Source organism: Vanessa tameamea, chromosome 2 (assembly GCF_037043105.1).
Source record: "Vanessa tameamea isolate UH-Manoa-2023 chromosome 2, ilVanTame1 primary haplotype, whole genome shotgun sequence".
NCBI lineage: Eukaryota > Metazoa > Arthropoda > Insecta > Lepidoptera > Nymphalidae > Vanessa > Vanessa tameamea.
In genome coordinates, this window is record NC_087310.1 from 4684056 (window position 1) to 4710474 (window position 26419).

Below are 26419 nucleotides of genomic sequence, written 5' to 3' on the forward strand. Positions count from 1 at the left end.
ATACTCTTCAGTGAAGCAACTTTATCTGAACGATTAAGTACCATGGAATGGAATTTATCGAAGTGATATATTTTAGGATAATTTGCGGTGCAGTCATTGTTCTTCTCTTTCATTTTTAGCCATTGGACTACAAAAACTAAAATTAAAATATACATTATGAAATATTACTTTTTTTTTTTTGCAAAAGTTACTATATCTATGATAATAATGTTCCTTAGATGGGTGGTGGAATGAGGCGGTGTCGAGCGCTATACGATTGTTCTGCAGACAACGAAGACGAGCTCTCGTTCCGGGAGGGAGAAGTGATCGTGGTTATCAACGAACGCACTGAGGACGACAACTGGATGGAGGGTCAAGTAGAGGGAACTAGTCGACGAGGCATGTTCCCCGTCTCTTTCGTACACATGTTACCCGACTAACCAGAAAGAGGCGGATATATGATCACTTAGTTGATATCTTATATCGTAGTCAGTAACGACGTGTTCATAACAACTACCTTGGTGACAAGCTATATGAATAGTTATCACTTTATAGGAAAGTCTTGACTATTACGAAAAAAATCTTGCAAAATTTGAATAGAGTTCTGATAAAACATTAATATTTCAATAGTCTTTTAGTATACAGTCTTTTAAAAGAGTTATAGATGAGTGAACGTATTGGATAGCTTATTATAATTCATATCGTTTTTTGAAAAAGATAATCTTACAAATAATAACGTTAGTTAATAGAACAAGTGGATTCGGCCATAGCTAAGTGAGATAATTAAATAAAAAAAAAAATAACCAATGCAATATATTTGGCCTAAAGCTTCAGCGTTCATTTGGAGAGCTATGAGCTTATTTACTCTAGCATTTTATATTCAGTATATGAATATCGACATCTGTTTAAATAATGCACACAGTTTGGTTGTTATATAATGCAAGACGCTTCTCTGGTACACAGGGCCTCGATGTATTTATTACTCTAATGTAATAACATCTGCACAAACATTGTTTTTATACAAGAATTTTAATACTTCGTACATTTTTAATGTGACATTTTGGAATATTTTATTCATCTATTTACACAATTTTAACAATTTTTTCATAGTAATTTTAGAAAACATTTCAAACGCTCATATATGCTACAAATTTAGATTATCATTAAAATAACTGCTTTAGTATTATTGTCATCGACTTGTAACACCAATATACATAAATAAGTTTTGCCACAAGCAACTCCGTCCTGATACGGATATTAATTTGAATACATAATTAAAGTTTTTTTTTAATTTTTAATTACATTTGTAATGATTGTAACATACAAGTCGTTAATTTAATAAACTCACTTAATATCATTGATTATTTTTAATTGCTCAAATTAAATAGCAATTGCTATTTTAAATAGAGGAGAAATTTGTCAAAATATGTATAAAATTTTATTTGAAATTTCGCGTAGAAAGTCTGTTTTATATATATGTTTAAAGACTTTGTACAGCTCATATAGTGATTTGCCAAAAAATATATGATAAATGTGATCTTGTAGTTGGAATTATATATATATATTCAACGACAAACTTTGGACCAGTGACCGTTCGTTGTGTAGTTGTTCTCGTAGTTATTGTCTTAGATTGTTGGTACATGTTGCCTAGAGATTGTGTTCTTTATGATACTGTAGGCTGCTTCATGACGACACAAGGGTAAAATATGACACACTCATTTTTACATAAAAAAAAAACAAAACACATGATTTCTGCTTTTTTCTGCCAGAAATTTTAAATTATAACAAAGGAATTTCAATTAAAAAAATGTTACAGTATTGACGTAGCGTACAGTATCCATTAAGACACTAACTTTTGAATCTTGTTATAAATGTTAAATTTTATCAATTCACAGAGAATTAAATATGGGGCGATATTAATTCACGCAAGTTTGATAGTTGTAAAAAAATTTAGCATCGCTATTAATAATAACTTACATGAAAATAATATATATTATTGTGATACATTTTTCAGCGTACCACACATTCCCTTGTAATTAATAATTTAGTACTTTTTTTGTATATTAAGTTGGAATCCTATTGTATTCATAGCAGTAAGATACATATACTTGTATAGTTACCTTCATGAACGCACGCGTTGCCATATAACTAGTATTATAAAATTTAAACGATGCGATTTATTTTATTTGTAAAAACATCCCTTTGGTTTTTTTTTATATTCCGTAGTCATCCAGTGTTTTTGTTAATTTGATAGATTTTATTCTTATTAAGAAAATAATCATAATTTCATGTAAATAGTGTTTTAGTTAGTTTCCTTTTAAAATTATTTCTTAATTTATTGTATTTTATTTGATTTTGATGAATTTTGCGCGCATTGTCTATAAGCTGTTTCGATATTAATTTCTGTATTTATTAAACCACAAATACTAATGTGATGATATATTTTAATGCCATTTTAGCCTGCCTTGAATTCTATATAGCTTCCTTATAAGTTAGGCTAACTTTGACACGAGTACTAACGTCATGAATAACACAGGAACACCTACGTGAGGTTTTAAAATATGAAACCATGTCAAAATTAGCTTATTTTCTGAAGGGGTCGTTCATAGTAAGGTTTAGTATGTTACTTATTTAAAAAAGTTATGTAACCAAATGATGCTATAGCGCGTAAGATGTTTTATTCTATAATGTAGTATATTAAATGGAGTTGTAGTTGATATAGTTTTTTCTATTGTGTATTACCTGAATGAAAATCTGTATGAATTTATTAATACATCATTTCGATGTCACTTTTGTATTTATTTTACAAAACCCATCTTAAAGTAATGTTTAAAATTTGTATATTCCTTGAGTGAAAGGTTACAAGAGGCGCAACACTTTCACCAGATATTCTACCGGTTAACAGCAACAATTAGTATTTTTGTGTTTCGGTTTTAAGTGTGAGTGAGCTTACAATCTATAGACGCAAGGGATATAACATTTTGCGTCCCTTACGTATTCATCGCCATCAATCTTCGGTTAATATTTTATAGTTAATATTTCCAATAGACATTGGTGCAATGAAAGAAATTTATCTAAAACGAAAGATGTTCCTAAAACCCAAAAATTCTCTTCTGATTTGGTGACAAAATGGCATTTAAAAAAAGCCACATTTGTAAAAGCACTTAAAATTAAATTATCATAGAATGAGGATATTCTGAAGTCTTTGTGTAGCTCTTTTAAAATATTTATTTAACTTTCCGCACCCTTTAATTTGTCTAATATTTATAGAAATATTAGGCAAATTAAAGCATATAGATGCTATTATTACTTCATGTCATTCTATATTACAGGAATAATACTTATTCAAATTGTCAGTAAAACCCAAACCTATTCATATTATTGAAAATGTACTAAACATAAAAGACAATCTGTTAAATAAATATTAAAACAGTCTTTTGGTTTGAAATTTATTTTTTAAAATAGGTATAGTGTATCCAGGTCTATTGTGTTTATGGTTGAAACACCTTGTTTTTTTTTTGTTTTGGCTTTTATTTGTGCCAAGAGGGCACAGATTATTTCGCCAATATCACGTGCGATGGAGAAGACACAATGGAGATTGATCGATGCGATCGAGATTACAGGCTTAATTTAATTTATAGGCATAATAGTAGTGGACTCTGTTAACCCATAACCTAAAACAACACCTTGATGATTAGTGAATGGCAAACCTATTTTTGAAAAATTGACCACTGACACTAGACATTAGACAGATGTCAATTGTTATAAAAATATAAATATTATTTTTCGAATTATGTATTTTATTTAATATTTTATTTTTGTATTTCATATCTTAGGTATCTTAAATGTTTTTAATGTATTCACATTTTAATGTCACTGGGGAAGTATAGAAACATTAAACGATAACAAGTAGATAATTTAAAATATGTTTTCGAGACACTTATCGTGTATTATGTCAATTTATTATCAGTACCTTTGAGCTATAAGTATATAAAAGTACGCAATTAGCTAGATATATTAAGTAAATGTGCAATGTCTTAAGATAAACCTACGTTGGGAATTTTGGTGTCAAATTCCTTTAAATTTTCGTTTACTCGTCATGGCTGCCCGTAAAAGAGTATTTGACTTATTAAGAACTATAAACGTTGCTACGTAAGTATTTCGATTTTTATTTTCTATTTCTACTTTAGCCATACAAAGTACTAAGACAACTTTTAATGGCATCAAAATTATTCAGACAGAATAATCGTTGGTTAAAAATATACATGTTAAAATATATATTTTATAAATGAAGTTATTAGTATTATTACGTATGTGTTTTAGGTGTCAATGTCCTGCACACAGCCACACAGGAAATTTTCAAGTTACCCATTCTACTTTATCAAAAGATTATGCTTTTGAGGTAATTGAAATGTCAAATAAAATTATAAGAATTTTTCAATAAATCGACACCAACAATTTATACTATGCTAACTCAAGAGTGTGCGCACACTCCGTTAATAATTGTTAGCGTTGTATAAATCGATTGATTTAAAAATTGTCTTTAAGTAGCGTTGTACAAATTTGTAACTTCGTTAATTTTGTATATGTCTTCACAATTTTATTAATACATATAAAATAACATATTTTAAGCAACTTGGCACAAAAAAACTATTTTCACTAAAATTCGAGTTAGCATAGTATAAATTGTAGGTGTCGAAATGTTCCAGTGTTTTTTTCCAGTTCCAGTAATTTTTTACAGAGTTAAATTTATTAAAATGTGATTTTGTTGTAATACAATAAAACAACATCATATATATTTAATTCATATAAAAGAAGTACTTATTGGGTTGAGTTCTTTAGTAACATTAACATTAAGAGCTATATTTATAACATCATTCAAAATTCAATTCAAAACCTCATTTAGAAAGATTATTAAGATTATTACAAAGAGTAAATTCTTATAAAAATTAAATAAAGATTGTGTTGTTTTATTTGCTTTTTTTTTCTACGTATTTATATCAGAATAGAAAAGAAGTTGATTCAGAATTGTTTATTCAAATCCATTACTATGAGTTCTTTTGCCATTTTTAATTAATTAATTATATATTTATACAACAACTACTTGACTTTATTATTAAAAATAAATGTTTTTCAAATTTCAGATAAAATGTTCTACAGTGAGATATGGACTGGGTGTTACAAAGGAAGTTGGTCAAGACCTAGTCAATCTGGGATCAAAAAATGTATGTGTTATGACTGATTCCAATGTTGTATCATTAAGTCCTATGAAGGCAGTTCTAGACTCTTTGACAAAAAACGGAGTTAATTATAAAGTGTATGATAAAGTGAAAGTGGAACCTTCTGATTCAAGGTAAACAATGATAATTTTTATTACTTTATTTTAAAGCTGATAACATGTGAATAAAACTGTTAGAACATAGTGACGACCTCCATGGTCGAGTAGTGTGTACACTGGTTTTCATATGTACTCCACTCCGAGGTCCTGGGTTTTTATATACTGCAAATGTATAAAACTTCATACAGTTTGTTATCTTTTATTTTATTGCTGTTATTTTACACTAATACACTCTATCAAAATTTAAGGCTAAGATAAGGTTTTTACCAAACTGTTCCTCGACTTTATGTTATTAAAATTTATATCATTTTAGCTTCAAAGACGCTATCAAATTTGCAAAAGAAGGTGAATTTGATAGCTTTGTGGCAATTGGTGGAGGGTCAGTGATGGATACTTGTAAAGCAGCAAATCTTTACTATTGTGACCCTAATGCAGAATTTCTTGACTATGTTAACCAACCAGTGGGTAAAGGAAAGCCGGTTACTGTTCAGCTGAAACCGTTAATTGCGAGTGTGTAATATTTTTTTTTTTATAAGATTAAAAACACAGCCTTGCATGATACAATATGAGTGAACGGTACCTCTTGCTCATTTCACATTATCATTAAATTCTAATATGCCAAGAGTTGCAAGTTTAGGATCTACAGAGTGATATTTATACTACAAGTTAGAATTCTTCAAGTTTCTGCTCCAGCTTAGTTGACTTTATCAATGTGTATTGAATACATTTTGCCATATTTGTTGAGATACAAATCATTTTAAATCACTGCCAAAAATTATCTTTTATTTATTAAATGAATATTTAATGGAAACAATAGTATACACAATAAAGTTTTTTTTAACTTTAAATCACAAAGTAAGATAACTTTATTACTATTTTTTTAGCATTTTATTTTAACATTAATCAATTTTAAATGTGAACCCATTGTACTATTTGCTGTAAATAGAGTGAATAGATCTTAAATTAAAATAAAATGAATACATCTGACTATTGTAGTGAGCCTTATAAAATGGGTCCTAGGAATAATTATATTATGCTTTTTTTGTTTTAATAAAATTTCTGTTCTTAAAAAAAAACATGTTTTTTTTAAGATCATTCATCATTATACAATAATGTTTTTCAGTACCAACAACAAGTGGCACAGGGAGCGAGACAACTGGCATGAGCGTGTTCGATTATGAGGAAATAAATGCGAAGACAGGCATCGCTCACTCGGCGTTACGTCCAATCCTAGCCCTTATAGATCCCTTGCACACACTTACAGTACCTCGAAATGTGGCAATTTACTCAGGATTCGATATATTCTGCCATGCTCTCGAGAGTTTCACAGCCATACCGTACACAGAAAGGGGACCTGCACCAGAAAATCCAGCACTGCGACCAGTTTATCAAGGAAGCAATCCAATATCCGATGTTTGGTCTCGATTTTGTCTGCAGGTATGTTTGCCTGTCTATATAAATATTAGTTGTCTCCCGTAGCTTCGCTCAAATTTCAGGGATTGGCCGTCAGGTCTTATTTATAAAAAAGTAGCCAACATCCATCCTTTGGATTCTAGCTTGCTTTATACCAAATTTCAAAGATTTTGGTTCAGTAATTTGGCTGTTAAAGTGTTATAGTATAATATTAATATCGATGAAATTTCAACTACTAATATTGCCAATTACATTAAATTTTTGTGTTGGCAACATATTTGTAATGTAACATCTATACTAATATTATAAAAGCGAAATAAAAAAACTCTGTCTGTATGTCTGTTGCTCTAACGGACAAACCGTGGCACCGAATTTTATAACATGTAGTACAAAGCAAATTTGAACTACAAGGCAGCACTTAAACTTTTTTTATGCCTAACAACTCATAAAATGCGATTGAATGCGGATAACAACTACTTTTTAATATTTTTTTGCACTATATAAGTTTGAATAAATATTTGCTCTTAAAGAAATCGTGCCTGGACTTTATATCGAATTAAACCTTTAACTCTTTGAAGTGTACACTAATAAATTGCTATTTTTTTTGTAGGCGCTTCATAAATACTTTACACGTTCGGTGAATAACCCCGATGACATAGAGGCTCGATCAAGCATGCATCTTGCAGCGACGATGGCTGGAGTGGGTATTGGCAATGCTGGTGTTCACCTTTGCCACGGCTTGGCTTATCCTATCGCTGGAAATGTTAAAACTTATGTGCCTGAAGACTACGGGTTCGTAGTTTTATATTATTTTGTATTTGGTGGCGGGAAAAAGGATTTATTAATATTCTAGCTGACCCGACAGATGTTTGTCTCGTCTTAGCTATGAATTAAAGAATTTAAAAAAAAAAAAGATTCTTTTAATGAGACTCAACTTTTTTATAGTATTTTTGTTTAAGTCTCTTAATATTAGGCTTTCAGTTTCTATTAGAAAACCCGTGTAAGATGCTTAAAATTTCTAATTTCTTATCGTTAGAACCTTCTGCAAAGTATTAGAAAACTTAAAAAAATCCACGAAAATAGGGATTCATTCATTCATTATCAACATTTATGCAGATTTGTAAACACAGTGTAAAGTATTGTCGGTATAATAAAAAATATCGTGACTTAACAGTTTACATATATAATAAGCAGTTAATTTGTAAAAAATGGTTAAGACTTTTTTAAACCAAAATATTTGTTTATATTGTTTTTTTTAAATTGCTTGTATTATATGTAATTATTATATAAAAATGTTGTAACAAAATCTACAGTAAATATTTTGTTACTATTTGGAGGCCAGAGACATAGTTTTCATGGTCTTAAATTACTTCTAAGTACATACATCCCTAGTATTAAAATGTCTTATTGAATATAACGTTACTTAAAAAAGGTCATATATGTAGTCTTCATAAATATATAAATCATCTGTATGTTTGACTTAACTCTTAACGTTTTCATCTAGATGATATAGATTAGTTTATGTAGATGGCGCTACGGTCGGGAAATTACATAATTGAATTCTTATTTTACTGAGTAAAATAAGAATTCAATTATGTAATTTCCAAAGTCGATGTGGGCTATTACTATATTTTCCAGCGGTTTCCATGCTTTCATCTACATGAAATGAATATTACAAAACTTATAGAACATTAACGTCTTTATGTTTAATGTGTTTTATGGGTTTAATAGTTAAACAATGCTGTGCTCCTCTTTAGTATGTCAAATCAATGATGATAGAAAGAGAAAAAAAATGTGTTTAACAAAACACCTTATATAATAAAGGTTTATAATTGTAGATCAATTCGCTCACGAAGGAGAATTTCTCCTCGTCATATTATCCTTGAATTTTTACAAATATAATCTAATTTGTATTTGGTTTTGCACGCTAACACGAAAGAAGAGGTTGTAAACACGAGCGGAAATAATAAATATTTATATTAATTTAAAGTGATGAAGAATCGGTCTACAAGACCGTCTATTTATATTAAAAAAAAAACTTAACTTTCTTGAAGTTTTTCGTTTTAAAATAATAGATATGATGTATGGTCGGATATTTACTTTATATAAACATTATTTTTCATATGAAGTAATAATAAAAATACGTTACTTCTCAGCTCTGAACCAATAATACCACACGGGTTAGCAGTTACCGTGACAGCACCAGCTGTGTTCCGTTTTACTGCTGCAAGCGATCCTGACAAGCACCTCGAGGCAGCACAGCTCCTCGGCACGGATATATCTGCGAAGAAACAGGCGGATGCTGGCAAAGTACTCGCTGATACTATTCTAGGCTATATGGATAAACTGGGCATTGGAAATGGACTGTCGAGCATGGGCTACAATATAGAGGATATTCCGAAGCTAGTTAAAGGAGCCCTACCTCAGGTAAAACAAATTTATTCATATTCATACGCAAGTGTAGTGGCCTTCACTTCTCAGATTAAAAATTCCTAGACTTTATAAAGTTTTAAGAAGTTTTTTTTTTTAATTATACAATTAATTTTGATGGAAAATGTATTTGGATAGCATAGATTATAAAAAGATACAAGTATTGATTTAATTCGTTTCTTCATGATCAATTTAATGCTTTTTGGGCTTTAATTGAAGTTATTTTTTTTCAATTAATGGTTATTCAATGATATCTATGCTTCGACGATTTTGTAACGAGTTTATTAGATACTATAATTGTTTAAAATACATTAAAATATATATCTCTAAAATCACACGATTTAGTCTCGTCTCGTTGAAAAAAACTGTTATCTAAGGAACCCATTTGAAATAAGCTAATATAATTAGAATTACATAGATGATAGTATTTAATGATAAGTAATAAAAAGAAGATTATCATCCAATAAACAAGATGTCTTCATAAATAACAGTGTTTACGTCAAATTAATCAATATTTATTGCAAATTTGTTGTTTCAGCATCGTTTGCTAAAAATAGCTCCTGTACCACAATCTGAAGAAGACTTAACGAAACTCCTAGAGGACTCCTTGACTATATACTGATGTTATTAATAAAACAATTAAAATAATAGTTGTTGTTACTGTTACCAATTTATTCAATGTTATCAATAAAAGAATATAACAATTAAGGTTTAATTTTTATTAATTATAAGTACATAAAATAATACCTATCAACTAATTTGTATAATATATAATTATGTATATCTTACATTAATTTGTTGTAATTTCACTTCCAAGTGTTACTTTCTTCTCTATAATCATAAGACAAGCGCTAGATTTAAAGATTCGGAAGTTTTATTGTTCAGAAAAATCTTGAAGGCACTTAATGCATGCTTAATTTTTGAGATATGTAGATAGTTTTGACTAGCGCTTATATCTATCACTTACTGCTTAAATAAAAGTTAACGCAGTTGTTAATTTAATTGCTTAGAATGATTATTAATTTGTACCGTTTTACACCGCCTCAGGAACGATATTGCTGTGGTGGAATGGACTACTTTCATACGACATGTTTGAAGCCTTCACGGCAACGTTGTGTAGGGGCGCGTAGCGGTTCAGTTTTGGCGTGGCTGGACCCGTCAGGTCCTCCGAAAGTTGTTGGTATACTAAACCGCAGTCCTTCTTTGTACGGCCTTGATGGCTCATGGCCGCAATTATGGCACTGTTGTATCTTATTTGCTTGTTCCTCTTACTGCATACGAGCATTACAACTTTACCGATTACGATCAAAAGTAATATCGCTCCCAAAATTGCAATTAGCATTGGCCATAGATAGTCATAGTGGCCATGTTCCTCGTCTTTCACGGACGATTGAACGTATACTTCCGGTTCGAGGTCGTCATACATGTTGTCGTTTTCTAGAAGCTTTATGTCTATTTTAATTCGGTCATTTTGTGATTTTTCCGTCGGTTTAGGAGATGTAGATGATGGTTTTTCGATTAGTTTTACTTTGAGATCAACGTTATCATCGTCTTCGTCATAATCTTCACCTGATTCATCTTCATCTTCCTCTTCTTCACCATCTTCGTCTTCGTCATCGGCGTCAGTATTGTCATCGTCATTAACCATTTTTGTATCATCCGCGATCTTACCGTCGTCAAGAGTATCTTTTAGGTCAAAGTTGCCATCAGCATCCTTGTCGATTCTTTCCCATATTTCTTCATCTGATACTGACGGCAAGGCTTCAACGGGATGTGGCATTGGAGTACCACAAGTTTTGTGTGTAAGGAACTCCCAACTATAGGTGCCATTCTCCTCTTTAGCATCTTCAGCTAAGTTTGCAATGCTGGCAGTGTTGGCATTGGGTGAAACTTTGTGGTTGCTGAGCCAGGTCATAAGGTTTTCAAATTCACGGCTACAAGCCAATAGGTTGTTACTTACATCAAGAGTACGTAGTTTCTTCAAAGTATCAATTTCTGTTTGTTTAATTTCCACAATGCGGTTGTGTGATACATTTAAGAAACTCAAATTGATAAGAAGGGTTGACGGTTGGTTCTTTTCTACTTTCCAGAGACTAGTTAATTCCGCGTGACTCATGTCTAACCACGTAAGCATCGGTGTATGAACGAATAATTCCGCTGAAAGTACTTTAAGAGGGTTTCCTTGCAGATTTAACTTGCCAAGATCCTTGTTTTTCTCAAATACTTTACTGTCAAGCGTGGTCAAGTAATTATAAGACAAATTAATTTCAATTAATTTTGGGCTTCGAGAGAAAACACGGTCACTAATAGATTTTATTTTGTTTCCAGATAGATTTATTTGTGAAAGCGCTGTAAAGGTTTTAAGTGAATCGTCGTATATCTCTTCTAGGCCACAGTTGGACGCGTCGAAGAAATATATATTGAATTGTTCAGCAGAGCAGTTGAATCCCTCGACAGGCAAATGCTTAAGGTTTACGTTATTGGAAATTTTGAAAATATCTAATTCAATATTCTCTTTGATGAGAATGCTCGAAATGAAGTCCAAATTATTGTAAGAGAGATCCAGGTAGTTTAACTCAATTAGTTTGTGGAAGGCTTGATTGTGAATTTTTTCAATACTGTTTCCGCTAAGATTTAGATTGGCTATGTATGTCATGCCATTGAACATAGACGGTCCAACGAATTTGATCTCGGTTTGTCCAGCATTTAAAGTAAGTAAGTCCGAAATTTGTAGTCCATAAACTGAGTCGATGGGGTTTCTTTGAATATGAAGGGTAGCAAGTTCTGTATTTTCAGAGAAAATGTCGTCAGGAAGGGATCGAAGTTTATTATCGCTTAAGTCCAATTCTTCTAAGTCAAGTAGAGATTTAAATGTATCGGCTTCCAAAGCAGACAAATGATTTCCGGCTAGGTTTAAGTACATTACACCAGGCATTTTCTTAAAAGTGTTAGCATTAATGTATTGTGCGTAACAATAAGAAACATCAAATTCTTGAACTGAAGAAGCATTTAGAAAGTATTCATCTGAACCAGGTGCAGGAAAGTGAAGTGGATTGTTTGAAAGAGTTAATAGTAATAATTTCTTGTTGGTAGCGAACGTCTCTGGGTGTAACCTATAAAGTATATTGTCCGACAAGTTTACCGCGTAAAGTTCGTGCAATCCATGGAAGGCATTAGGTCCAACATACTTAATAGTGCTGTTTACGATTTTGATTGTAGCGATTTGGTGCAGACCAATTTTTTTGAATATAAAGTCCTCCAGTTCAATGGGTGTGTCGGAATTTTCAATTACAAGGTCAGTGATGTCGTCTCCAAATTTCTGTGTGCCCACTTCTAAACGGTTGCACTTCGCTGTTCTGTATCCTTGGGATACAGTACATATGCAATCTCTGGGACACGGCCTGTCTTCATTAAAGAGCACTTCCTGGTCATCAGCGGAGTCGTAATCTTCATATTGGAAAAGGAAATTTTCAGAGTCTTTGTTGTCCTTCTTTCCAGTTTTGTTCACGGACTCGGAGATTGCAAGTGTACACACTGCCAGGAGCAGTACAAACTCCAGGGACCTAGCCCCCATGTCGTAGCGAACTCTGAAAAGAAAACATAACTGTTATGAATAATCGTAACAATCAAATGCTATATGAATTACAAAACACAGGTAACAGATTACAAGGTAGTTATTGGCAAATGAAACCTATTACGAAACAATAGCTCTTGTTGCTTAGAAAAAATTAAACGTCAGCTATTTTGTATTTTCAATTACATTATAAAAAATAAACAATTAAACGCAATTATACGGCAGTGTAGCTATTTTAGCACAAGCGCGCTATCAAAGTGTACAAACAGATGTCTCGTCACGTAACGTGAATACCTAAATCGATAGTATATATCAATATACCTATAATTATACTCAAATGGGAGCCAAAACTTGGCTATGCTGTGTGCGTTATTTACGTTGAATAACGTGTTACGAAAACAATTGCACAATTGACATAAAATATATTATTACCGCATAATTTGTAAAGAAACGATAAGTAGTTTTAATTTTATACTAATATCCAAAGTTTGGATTCCAGACACATGCGACTGAGAACAGATGTCGGTCGACGGTTCACGTGAAATCTTATATGCGCACTATTCATCTGCAAATATTCCAGTTTTTATAGAACGCTTGAAGTTATTTTTTACGGCTATCTGATTCAGATATAATGTAGAATAATATTATGTACCTACTTATTTTTTAAAAGGTCAAATTTATGATAACCATCCCTTGAATTTACTTGCTCCTTAATTGATTGTCAAAAATCTATCACCGGATTTTATCTATAGGCGATCATTTAATATCAAAGGTTCGTCTATAAAGTCGTTAGTTTTAAAATACCATTTACCACGACTGATATGAAATATATTTTTAATTTTTTTTTAATTTTATTTTCTAGGGTCCTGTTATAAGTGTCATTGTCCTACAGGAGTTCCTGATTGAGTAAAATATGTTAATGATAAGTTTATGCTCGTTCCAACATCTATATATGTCTTTCTTTAAATTTAATTATTAATGAATCTTGAGGTGCCAGGTTACAAATTGTAAAACCTATACTTTCCATTTCTAAGAATACGTTCTGTTAAATTATTTAATCCGATTACTAAAAGTGAGATCAACTTAACTTGTGAACTATCAAGCTACGTTAAGGAATGTATTTGCTTAAAGTCGTTGTTTTCTGTTATAGAAGTAGAGATATAAATTATTTACACAATATTTTTTTATATTTAGTACTCAGGGAATTGAGTATATTTTAATGAATAGGTATGTACATAAATATGTAGTTGGATTTGCAACAGAAACATTAAAAAGAAAAAAATGCGTTACATAAGAGGCAACGTCGACCATCAAGCGGTTGTATATTTCAATAAGATTAACAATTAAATATAACCAGCAATGGTCACTAAAGAAATATTTTTTAATGAAAAATAAACAATTAAAATTCAGCCAAATTAATAGATGTAAAAGTCGGCCTCAACCATGCGGTCGCTGTTAGATCTTCTTGGGCAAAGGGAATGTTCTAGAGACGTATGCGTGTACTAGTTTTACACGATAGGTAAAGTTTAATGAATGTTTAGTTAAAAAAATTAAGCACACAGATCTTTTAATAAATCAAATAGAAGACTCCTACATCTAGGGCTAAGGCACCCAATTTTAGAGTCCTTTGGTAAGTTGTTTTATTTATGTTTTCTTAACACTTGTCGAATTTGTAGATAATGAGGATTTGCTTATGAAATATTTTTTTTAATTTGACAATAATCAATGACAAAATTTCTGCAACCGATAGTAATCTAATATTGATTTGGTACAACTGTCCGCTATCATAGAAAGTCGTATACTTTCACATCGGGTCGGTCATAATACAGAACTACAAAACAGTTAATTTGTCACCGCGCGAGTTGCATTGAATTCGTTGGTATAATTTGTTTGTAATAAATATCATTACATTTTTTTTCAGCGTTGATTATTTACATGTTCGCGAAGTCTCGTGTATTTATTGTTTTATTATTGGAATATAATAATACCCTTGAATATTTATAAATACTTTTGAACTGTCATTATACAAATATAAATCTGTCAGTTAAACCTCAAATTATGAAAATAAACGGCAACTAAGTTTAAAACAGTATTAGTGCTTATTAATAACGACTAAATATACTTTATGAATATCAACTTATATTTATACCATGTTTTATATTAATATCTGAATTGAATATAAATGTGTATGACTGTTTTTTTTTATATATTCGAAAACCTTGCCAACGGCTACATTGAATAAGTTTTAATAATACGTTAGTACCTACCCACTAACGAGATATGCCATGTAAAAACTAACAAATTTGTATTTATTCGCGATAACGCGCGCACTGGCTTATTTTGCGAATAAATTATTCAGTTTGATCGAACATGATTTTTTTTTAATTCGAGGAATTCTGATCGAAATTTTAACTTCCATATTGTGTTTATCATTATATAAGCTGCGCGTCCCGGCTTCGTACGTTTAGAATAATGGTCAGGTAAAGCGTATGTATTGAAGAACACACATGTAAAAATCCTTTTTGTTTATAGTGATTAATTGTAAATCGTACTACATAAAAAGCATTGTACACATATTTCTATTGAATATAAGGTACGTATAACAGAACGAACTCTTCGTACAAGTAATACGTATCATAGAGCTCTAAGATAAGATTAGATAACCGGTACTCAGTTATGTACTACCAACTATACAAAAACTATGAACTACATATACTAAAATATATAAATGATTTTCGTCGAAGTTAGTTTTTTATCCATACAAATAGGATAATTATGTTGAAATGTTTATTGAAGTTAAATTAATTCCATTCCATCTCATTTTGTGCTTTCCTTAGTTAATTTTATTAGGTACCTATTTTGTCACACGCGACTTCGTTTGGTATAAAAAATAGCCTTTGTTCTTTCATAGGGTTCAAACTTGCTTCGTACGAAATTTTATAAAATTCGATTCAGTGGTTTGGCTGAGAAAGTGTAACAGACAGCAGAGATACTATTGCATTTTTAATATTATTATTGATAATATACTCGTAACGTTTATACTAACTCCAAACAGTACCACAATTATAAAATAGTAGGTTAGTATTAGTGTAACTTTAACTCTTAACTAATTGTGACATATGCATAAAAAACGTTCGATGTTAAAAAACTAATTATGTTTCGAATATTTCACGTCTAAAGTTTCCAAAAGTATATGTAAGTATGATTATATTCTATGTTACAGAACTTATAATTACTGTCCGAAACATATGTATTTCGGTAAAGATTTAAGATTGACATGTCTCATCAATGCAGTCTTTACCCATTACAGTCTCTCTAAAGTAAAAAAAAAATAAAAAATACAGAAGAAAAGTATATTTTATCACGCGATCTGTTGCTTTCTTCAACATATTATATACTAGTAAGATATTTTTTTCCGGAATTAAAATAAACCTATGTGCGCTTCCAGACTGTAACCAATCTCTTTGCCAAATTTCATTTAGATCCGTTCAGCCGTTCAGGCGTGATTGAGGTAACAAACATCCATCCATCCAAACTTTCGCATTTACAATATCAGTAAGAAACTTGTTGATTTTATTTTATACACCGATGACTTGCAAATGTTTTCATTTTATTAAATAAGCTGGCGATACGTGTTGTCTGTAAATAATAATATATCTGTATAAATTATGAGCAGGTGTGAGCAAAATGTGGCGAGCAGAAGCGTTCACATCTGGATGGTAACATACTTTGAAAAACCAGCTGATAGGGGCAAGGTGGGTGAAATAACCAAATCGGGAACTTATTTATAGCATTGCGCTTCTTATTATTGTTTATAAAACAGTTGTTTATGTTTCAAATGTGTTTGAATGACATAGCAAAGGTCTATCTCTAGTCTTTAACCGTTATTGTGTGTATATGTGTCGATATGGTGTGTCTTGAGCAACGAAACATTAACAAAAATATATAAGTTCATTTTTAAGGTTCCGTAGCCAAAGGGTATAACGGGACTCCGCATGTCTGTCCTTCTGTTACCAGGCTATATCTCATGAACCGTGATGGTTAGACAGTTGAAATTTAAATTCACAGTTTATGTATTTCTGTTGCCTTTATAACAACAAATACTAAAAACAAAATAAAATAAATATTTAACTGGTCTCCCATACAACAAACGTGTTTTTTTATGTTTATATCGATAATGGTACGAAACCCTTAAAGCCTGTTTTATTTTAATTCGTTTACAAAAAGGAATGAAATTTTATAGAATAAGTTTTTTATTGCAGGTGAAATTATATGCAATAATAGCACCGGACCGTGTGGAATACTAATCTTGCGATAAAATAAGTGATTAACTTTGCATACAATACGCGGGCCTACATCGAAAGAGCGTGCAAAAATGCATATCGCGATTGCTATTACCGGATAGATGACCGATATAATGCTGTTTATAATCTTTCCGACCTTATTACTAGTAGTGAGCGAATGTTAGGCGCGAATTAAATTTCGTTTATATTCATATTTATAATATACATTCAACGCGTTTCTGTCCGGGTTATATCGTTATTAATTGATACCTTATAAACTGTCCCGAAAAGACTTAATCGCTGTAAATGTGGTCATAAAGAAGCTTCGAGGATTCGCGTTAAATTATATCCAAAGTACATCAAAGTTGCATATTTTAATCTACATTTACAATTTATCTGCCTTAAAATAACTACAGTACCATACGCACCAATATTAATTATTGAAATACTAGACTGTCTTCTTAAGATATTAATTTTTGTTTTTAAATTATCGAGTAGTTTTGAAGCGAACAATCTTTTTTAACGATATTTACATACATTGGATAACAATAATATGTTTGTAATAACGCAACATTAAGCAACTGTTATCAGTTTTCAGTTACAAGTAGAACCTTCTAAGTTGTTCTCTGACAGTGGGCGTGACACCTACGAGAACAGCATTTCGACTGCAATACATATTTATATTTATCGCGAACAGTAATCGAACTCGCGATTTCAAACTAGTTCATGCAAAACTTCTAAGTATTGAGTAAAACGCATTACTTTTAATAAAACGACAGACATATTACCTCAGTCATATAGTTTTGTACTAAAATATTACTATTCGTATACACTAGCAATGTAAGAAATATATAGGTATGATGTTACTTACTAGGATACTTTGTGCTTGTAATGCCGCTGACTAACCCTTAAAACCAGAATACAGGAATACAAATTATTGTTTGGGTATTGCGGAATAACTGACGAGTGTTAAAAAAAAAATCTATTCCTATTATATAAGGCGCGTGAAATTATTTTACGAAAAATAATAAATACTATCCAATAACTGTTCTATGATACACTTGCAGATAGAGTTATACAGATCCCTACTACCAAGAATTACTTAAACTTTGTGATATAACTATAAAAACTGACAACATCCATTCTTCATTGTTGACTGTATTGTTGCTACGTAGTTGAATACAATTACAGAAGATTAAAAATAAATAAATACAGATTAAAAAAATAAAATCCATAAAAAGTAGTGTTCTTGTGTGCTATTGAAGCGGAGAAAGAGTTATATTTTTGTAAATCTGGAGTCATAAATGATTTTTCTGGTTATTAGGCATAATTAGCGATATTTGGTACAGAATATTTCACTAGCTACCCGATATGCAAAGGTTATTTTAATGACATACAAACATATTACAATATCATAAAGAGATATCAGATCTTCTCTTTCTTTATACAGGTTACTAAGTGCTACTTTAAATTATAAAGATTGAAACAAGTTTGTACTTAAGTTTTTCAATAATTCTTATACGGAACCCAATTTTTGTCGTATGTAAGCATTTGCAGATAGATAGTTATTATTCCTACGCATTATTTCTAAAACTAGTTTAGACAAAATAGTATGCACGAGTTGAGTTTAAATTTTGTATATGTGCGGACTAAAAATTAGCTGAGTGCACGACCAGGGGTTGTTTTTTTAATTCATTCATCCTGAGATATTTTTTTCGTTTATTGTATATTCTCATGCTTGGTGAATAAACATCGCCATCATTGTTATGACAAATTGAGTGACATAGATAAATCTATGTATTAATAGACAAAGACTGAATGATAAAAATTCAGTACCTTTTTGTCCTCAGTTAACAGATTTGCTTTTTTACTTTGTTATCTGTTGACGAATTTCAGTGTCAATAAGAATAATAATAGGATTAATGTTTTAATACATGTTTTCCTCAATTTTCAATTTCGAACACTGGGTGAACACTAGTATTATTAAATGGTATTCAAATGAGGGAAAACTTAATCTCAAATGTTAATATCACAACCAGGAGCATACGTTTTAACCTCGCCGATAAGTGACTTGTTAGCCTCTATTTCCCAACTTGATATTATGACGTCTGTTACATCTGGCATTGCACATATGGAAAGTATTTACGATTGCAATTAATTTGAATATATCACACTTATAACTCAGTAATTTGTTGACTTATGACCGCATCACGTCACTTCTCAGTTCTCAGCATTCGTCATGGTGTAGGTCGTAAATATTCTTAGTTATATATTAGAACACAAAATTATCCTTAAAAATTGCAACATAAGGTACAAATTCGATTATTACAAAGTCATGAGATGATGTGATATAACGCGATACTGACAATGTTTGCAGAGAAGAGCGTAGGAATTTGAGCATATCTTGTCACGTGATATTAACCTTTATTCGTTTCGTTGAAGGTTTAAAAGGCTTGGGGCTTATATAGCCGTAGTATATATACGACGTGCGGTTGGCCACAATATCGGGTGCGTTAACGGCGACTATTTCGTAATCTTAGTCATGTAATGGTATATCGTGTACTAAGAGATATAAATTACGGTACTTTTTAGTATTTAAAAGCATTATAACCATCGTTTTTATTTATAAAAACGGATATTATTACCATAGATTAAATTAAAATAAGTGACATTTTTTTTCTTTATTTCTCAATGTATTAATAAAGACTCGCGCTTCGAATTATACATAATGCCGTAACAATGGGGCTATTTCTTTAGTTAACGGTTCCTACAGATAAAAAAAATGTTAGTAAAAAATACGTACCACTGTCCTTGTTCAGCCACTCGTTTACTATTTAATTCGAGACCTGGAAACAGAAAACAATTGCTATTTAATGCTTTCATATTGAGGAAAAAAAAATAACAATATAGATATACATACAAAAAAGACTTTAACGCCAGATGTTTTTATATAAAAATATAACAAAAATATTTCGCGGACATTTAAATGTCTTGTAGTTGAAAGTCGTCGTGGGTCACGGTGCATTCAATTTGCAGCGCAAAACGATTTGACTCGACTGCTCCGATAACGGTGTATCGTATAAATACCGTCTGGAATTTAATGTAGTTGAAGCGTACACGATATCATTTTGAACATCGAATAAAACCGATTCTTAAAACTACGCATCGGTTAGTTCAATAAAAGCGAGCGTATTACGTCAGAGACTATTTTAATAAAAACAGTTGCAAATAATATAGAAGCAGTTTGAAATAAAAGTGAAACGATCGACTCCGTTGTGGTCAAACAGACGCCTGGGTCAGTGGCCATGGGATCGCTGTGTCCGTTAAATGTTCTATGTATTCTGCAATCGAATATCGATCATGATCTCAGATTTATCGATCGCCGATGCACCAATACGCCGTGCAATGAAGGCGTGGTTAGTTGCTTGCTAGTATCAAGACTGGTTTCGAGCCGTCTTGTGTAGCGGTTGAAATTGTGAATGTAAGTAAATAATATTCATTGCGAATATTTACATCATTTTTACTATTACTTGTTGGGAAAACGTATTCGGTCACATATTAACCCACATATGCCCAAAACATTATTCGACAGTCTGTACTTATGGAAGAGCTAAAATTAGGACCGTAATAGTTATTACGATTATTAATTTTCAGTCCTGAAGATATATTTTTTACCTGAGGTGAGAAAACCCTTGAGCAGGTAAGGATTAACTCATCTTAGGAACTTTTGGAATATTGGATGAGTTCTCTTGTGTATAATTTTGGTGAGATTGTATGTAAGTTTTATAAATTTTTAGCGCCTTATATTTAAAGAACCATGCGTTATAACAACACAGTTATATGACATCAGCGATTATTATAAAGCGTTAAACTAGGATAGCCTTGAATGTAAAAGAAGGTCGTTAATATTATCCGTGATTTGAATAATAATACGGCAGACGTTTTGAGGACTGACGGCTCTTGGCTTTGACGAGTTGGGTAGTACGTCATCGGATCTTTAATATTTGCCTATCTAAATTAACAGCCTGTTCATGTCTCCCTGCTGGACTAAGCCACACACCCCTCTCCCCTCTGAGAAGTTGCGTTGAAGCTAATTCCATGCTGCTAAATCGTACGTTTAATCAGATCGCCCTCGAAGCATTTTATTTTGAACTTGTTTCAAAATTATCTTTTTTAGACAAATAAATTGTTGGTTAATACAGTACTGTTACAACGAGATGAATGAGGTGAATTCAAAGATGCGTTCCATAAGAAAAACCACGACGGCCTTGTGCTTTACAGGCACCTGAAGCTGCGTTTTTTTTCGTCTCGCTTTGCGCGTCTTTTGTACTAACAACAATAGTTAGGAGCACAAAAGGTGCTGCACTAGAACATGGATGCAAGTACTAAATTACTTAAATCCTATAGTGACTATCTTTTGACGTTCCAAAAGATAAAAATATTCTTTATTCAAAAAATGTTTAAGAAAAAGATGTAAATATTTTGGACGAGGTTGTATTTAACTAGTGACACAAAAAAAAAAAAATAGCATGAATAAGAATATTTTTAGAATTCACTACAATACTCTGTTATAAATTAAACTAAGACTAAACTAATTGTAGAAGATTTTTTCTTGGAAATATTTAATAAAAAATGCTAGTAGCTTTAAAAATATGTGTAGCATTAAAAAGGTTTATGACAATATTTATTTGACCATTAGATCAAGTACTAATTTGATACTTTAATTTATTATCATTATCATTTTAGTATTTTACAATACATTATTTACTTTTTTATTACATATTATGTTTTAGATTCGTTTTTAATTTTATTTAATGAACGTTATAGTCCTAAAATGAAATGTAACTCCGTTGCTATTAAGTTCCTATAGGCCTAAATTTTTATCAAATAAATATAAGTTCAATACTACAATCAAGGGGCTTTGTGAAGTGGCATTTTAAATTGCTCGTGATATTTTCACGTCAGTCAAAGGTGAATGTAATAAACCAATGGAACATTCTACTGATAAATGACATGAACATAAAGATAGATGTAGCGATGTCAAATATTGAGAGAAAACGATTAGATTATTGAGACACAAAGACTCCTTATCAGCTCGTTCACGAGAAAACACTTATTCAAGGAGAAAGGAATAATATTCAATTTACATATTTATCAAGAAGGGCAATAATAATCGGTCAAAAAAAACAATGACAAATAAATATAATTTCTTATTTTTAGTTTTTTATAATTTGGAATATTGCTTCTAGTTCTATATTTGTGGAATATCGCTTCGAATGCTATACGTGCATTATGTAACGAATAATATGTGAAAACGCCATTTAATTGTTGATGTGAAACTTCAAATTAATAATTCGTTATCAATTACTTGTTTGTTTGCATTAGTAATTATTCTAGGATTAGTGTTGCCAGTATAATATTATAAATAAAATATAAATTATAAAATATTATTTAATATCATTGGAGAACTATAAGTACCTACATAAACTAAAAAATAAGTACAATAACTAAATAAAATATTAATTTAATATCTATCAACGACTAACTTTTAAAACGCGCGCAAAATCGCCAAATCGCGACAAATAGTTAATTTTAGAATAATCCAGAATGTACGCTTTATTGTTTTTCTCAGTTTTGTATTTTGTAAAACAAACATGTTATTGTGTTTCTATCCTTGTTGTACTTATTTTAGATGTTTTTTTTATTATTTAGAAATAAATGGAAACTTTGTTTGCGTATACATATTTATTTTTATCCGTCACATTTTATTGTTGTAAGACTATGTTTATACGAATAAATATTTTTATAAAACAACCAAATACTTGAGGAAAAACGGTTTAATAATATAAATATAAAAGTAAGATTTTTCGTTTAATCGTAACACGATTTAACTACTCAACTTATCATCATGATTTTTTGTAAACACTTTGTCAGGGATACAGAAATGACATAGGGTACACTTGACCCCTCACCCTAAGGTCATACGCGGGTGCAGACACCGCCGAAAACTAGTTTGTATTCTATTTTATTAGATCCGTGCACTGTTGCTTAGAGATTGTTTTCTCAGTAGTTTGTGAAATTCGAACAACACGTTACTGGTTGCTTGTGCCAATTCGAAATGTTAAGCGAGATCCCTTTGTTATGAATAAACACGACTATTACAAGTACAATATGGCTAAGTATGTACATTATAATACGTAAACAGTTACATTGAAAGATTTTTTATTTTTAGAATACATATAGTTTACAAAAGGAGAACCCTTTTTATGTAACAGGTACAGCATTGTATTTATATTTTTTAAATACATTAAATTTTGTACGCGCATAATTGATTTAAAATCTGGCCAAATCTACTTCTAATTTATTTTTTGTATTGGATTTCTATACGTGATCTTGTCGGTGGTGAAACTTGAGAAAACCTGAATATAGTCGTCGTGTAACAATTCTTAATCGAACACGTAGTGGTATAGCACGGTAGACTGTTGGATTCTATATACTCGTATATATACGTTTTATTATGTAGGTAAAAACAAAGTTGGCAAAAAACTTACACGTGCGAGGTCTGGACGGTTGCTTGTACAAATGTAATATACAACATACTTTTTATCTCTCGAAATGACAGGGCTCCCCATCTAATGGACGTAATGGGCCCGTATTTAGATGTATTGAAGTTTTTACGATTCCATCAAAACAAGTTTAGCATCCTGACTTAATGTATTCAATATGTGATTCATATACTTTTTAATTCGTACGAACGTCTCGTCGATGGTACTCGTAATGACCGGTTCGATAGGTCTCAGTGCCGCCTCAAGGGCTGCCACATCGCATAATTCGATACAAAAAAAAATTATAATTATATTTATACCTTGGACATGACAAGTGTAAACTGATCTAGTCTAACGAAATTGATCGCTTCAAATTTACAACATAAAAAAAAAAATTGTCTTTATTATATTGTACGTAATTCAAAATAAATTAATTTACTTATAATTTATTATTTAGTACTACTTAGATTTGAAATTGTATAATATATTTGGTGCTGTTTAATTTCAGAGATAAAGCGGTTTAAAACAGTTTTACTCGACTGGCAGCCCTGCTCAGTGCCACATTGTTTGAGGTCGCGGAAATGAAAACTGTCAATGCACACTAGACTCCGGTCTAGACTAATCGACCTATATGATATTACTACACAGTACATGAATTTGAAATTGATTAGAATATATTAATTGTAATTACTTGAATAGAATATATTATTATGTTTTAATATAAATAGCGTTTTTCCCTTTAAATGCATTTAACGTGTAATTTTTTCAAATATCTTTTAGCACAGGTGTCTGTGAGATATATAGAGTTCTAAGCGATAAGACCTCCATTGCTCAATTTTTTTTTTATTCTTCAGTCACTTGTTCTCCAAATGGTAGCACTAAATTCAAAAATAAAACTATTCAAAATTCCGTAAATGGCAGCATTAATAATGTCATTGTGATTTTTAAGTATGCTACATTTTTTTTCTACAAATGTCAATGAACTTTCTGGGAACTTTTCTGTTTTTTTCGCAAAAATGTAACATATGCCGTTCGAAATATTTTAATAATATTTATATGTTAATAATACGATAGTTAATAATAATTCATGTTAAATGTTTTCTTGAACACCTGTTGGCTATTAATTGTTACTTTTTTTGCGTCTTGAAATATTAAAATGTAGTTTTTCGGCGTTATCATATTACATGACCCACCTGGCGATGCCAAGCGATCTAATGAATTATGTATGTGTGTGTTTTTTTTAAGTCAGCGTTGTTTGTTTTTCCTGTAAATAATATGTTTGAAATAGATTTGAAGCATTATGGTAATAAATTTGAATTAAGAATACTTTTATATTATGTTCTAAAATCAAAATCAGGGCAAGAATTGCGAAAAATATTGCAACAACACCATACTGGAACTCAAATTTAAAAGTGAACGTCGGTAAATATTTTCGTTGGTTCTTTCCTATTTATATAGAATAATGTTGTTTATTTCCATAAACCTATGACCAAAATATTATTGGCATCGGTATAATTATTTACACATAATTATGTTTTTTTATGAAGAACTAACAATGGTATATATAATTTTTAAAAAGTTTGTTAGTATTTAATTCTGATTTTAATTTTATTTTGGCTTTTATTTGTGCCGAGAGGGTCTGAAAATTTAAAGCGATAACGACTCCTCAAACAGGTAATGGTTAATATCCTCAGCTGTCACATGTCATTATTTTTTTTTAAACTCGTTTCTTGCTTTCACGCCAAGAAATATGACATTCACCCTGTTGTTCAAACAACTTTAAATTAGAACAAATTTAATATAAACTACACGATGTGATAATTGTAGGTAACTTTCCATAACGATCTTGTAAATCAAAAATCGACTTAATTCAAGTAGGCTCGTATAAGCGAAAGAATAAATTCAATATAAGATTACCTCATCCACATTTATACAAATATTCATAGATATTTCCAGATTCATGTTAAAGAAATATACATGTTGCTTCTATATTGCTACGACGGTGATGTGACTCAAGCGAGATATTTATCTGTAACATTTAAGATAATAAGCGCATCTGTGTACTTAGGCCACGACCCACTTAACGCCACCTTGTTCTAAATTTCCATGAAAAATGTACGTAATTAAAATATTTAGAGAAAATATCACTAAAAACGACATGCAGTAGTTCAGGTGGCTGCGTCTGCGCAGGAAAAACCTGTTCCGTGACAGCCTCACACACACACAAATGCACGTGTAATGAGGTCTTATTAATTCTGAAACTTTATTATAACTTGCGTCAAAGAAACCAATGACTTTCGTTTATATGAACGAAATTAGATTTTATGTCTAAATAGCTCATGAGCGAACTGGTCGCGTAAGGATGTGAAAGTTGCAGGATCAGATCCTATACTTTAAGCTTGTTATTTTTTTTTAAATAGGAATGTAGACAGTCTGCAATCCATCTCATAGTGCCACTCACCATACATAATCATAGCCATTGACATTATAAGAAATGTTATATACCGCTAAAGCGACACAAATGATGCAACATTAGATATTATTTCCCTTGTATGTACATATGCAAACACTAATTAATAAGGTATAACCAGTGTATTAAAAAAAAATAATAACAATCACAATATATTTGTTATAACGTTAGAAATTTGAAAAAGGAATTCAATAATCTCACAAATAATTGTTTTTAATATAGTTATTTCATTACTGTTCTATAATTATAAACTCGTGAAATGTATGTTCGAATAATATAATGGATGTCATTACGATATACTTAGATAATAGACATTAAAAGTGAAAAACACATTTTGAAACTAATTGCTTAGTATATTTATATGGAATTGAAATCGACACTAAATAA

General features: G+C 31.0%; 3 protein-coding genes across 9 annotated transcripts in view; 2 read left to right on the forward strand and 1 right to left on the reverse strand.

Annotated features, from left to right (window-relative positions):
* LOC113401069 (arfGAP with SH3 domain, ANK repeat and PH domain-containing protein) overlaps positions 1-2768 on the forward strand; it is a 60530-nt gene extending 57762 nt beyond the window's left edge. For all 6 annotated transcript variants that reach the window (XM_064220362.1, XM_026640793.2, XM_064220440.1 and 3 more), the window contains one exon: positions 219-2768. In XM_064220362.1, coding sequence (XP_064076432.1) covers positions 219-419 — 201 coding nt within the window. In that variant the 3' untranslated portion in view covers positions 420-2768. The remainder of the gene's footprint in view (positions 1-218) is intronic.
* A 996-nt stretch (positions 2769-3764) lies between these two features.
* On the forward strand, positions 3765-9868 carry LOC113401084 (probable hydroxyacid-oxoacid transhydrogenase, mitochondrial). 2 transcript variants are annotated; one of them, XM_026640814.2, is made up of 8 exons: positions 3765-4131; positions 4303-4381; positions 5124-5332; positions 5631-5827; positions 6441-6754; positions 7341-7522; positions 8887-9157; positions 9699-9868. In XM_026640814.2, exons 1-8 carry the CDS (start codon positions 4079-4081, stop codon positions 9780-9782), a joined length of 1389 nt encoding a protein of 462 aa, XP_026496599.1. In that variant the 5' UTR covers positions 3765-4078; the 3' UTR covers positions 9783-9868. The 2 variants fall into 2 exon arrangements, with proteins under 2 accessions (XP_026496599.1, XP_026496600.1); XM_026640815.2 differs by having other exon boundaries at positions 3767-3961.
* LOC113401083 (slit homolog 1 protein) overlaps positions 9865-26419 on the reverse strand; it is a 34016-nt gene continuing 17461 nt past the window's right edge. Inside the window, exons 2-3 of the mRNA XM_026640813.2 lie at positions 19821-19863; positions 9865-12747 (exon numbers count right to left, since the gene is read on the reverse strand). Coding sequence (XP_026496598.2) covers positions 10194-12734 — 2541 coding nt within the window. The 5' untranslated portion in view covers positions 12735-12747; positions 19821-19863 and the 3' untranslated portion in view covers positions 9865-10193. The remainder of the gene's footprint in view (positions 12748-19820; positions 19864-26419) is intronic.

Bases quoted from the DNA above. Each gene is read 5' to 3' on its own strand.
- LOC113401084 (XM_026640814.2), top strand. From the start codon at position 4,079: ATGGCTGCCCGTAAAAGAGTATTTGACTTATTAAGAACTATAAACGTT. The intron at 4,132-4,302 runs GTAAGTATTTCG...TATGTGTTTTAG, and splicing joins AGAACTATAAACGTTGCTAC to GTGTCAATGTCCTGCACACA. The intron at 4,382-5,123 runs GTAATTGAAATG...TTCAAATTTCAG, and splicing joins CAAAAGATTATGCTTTTGAG to ATAAAATGTTCTACAGTGAG.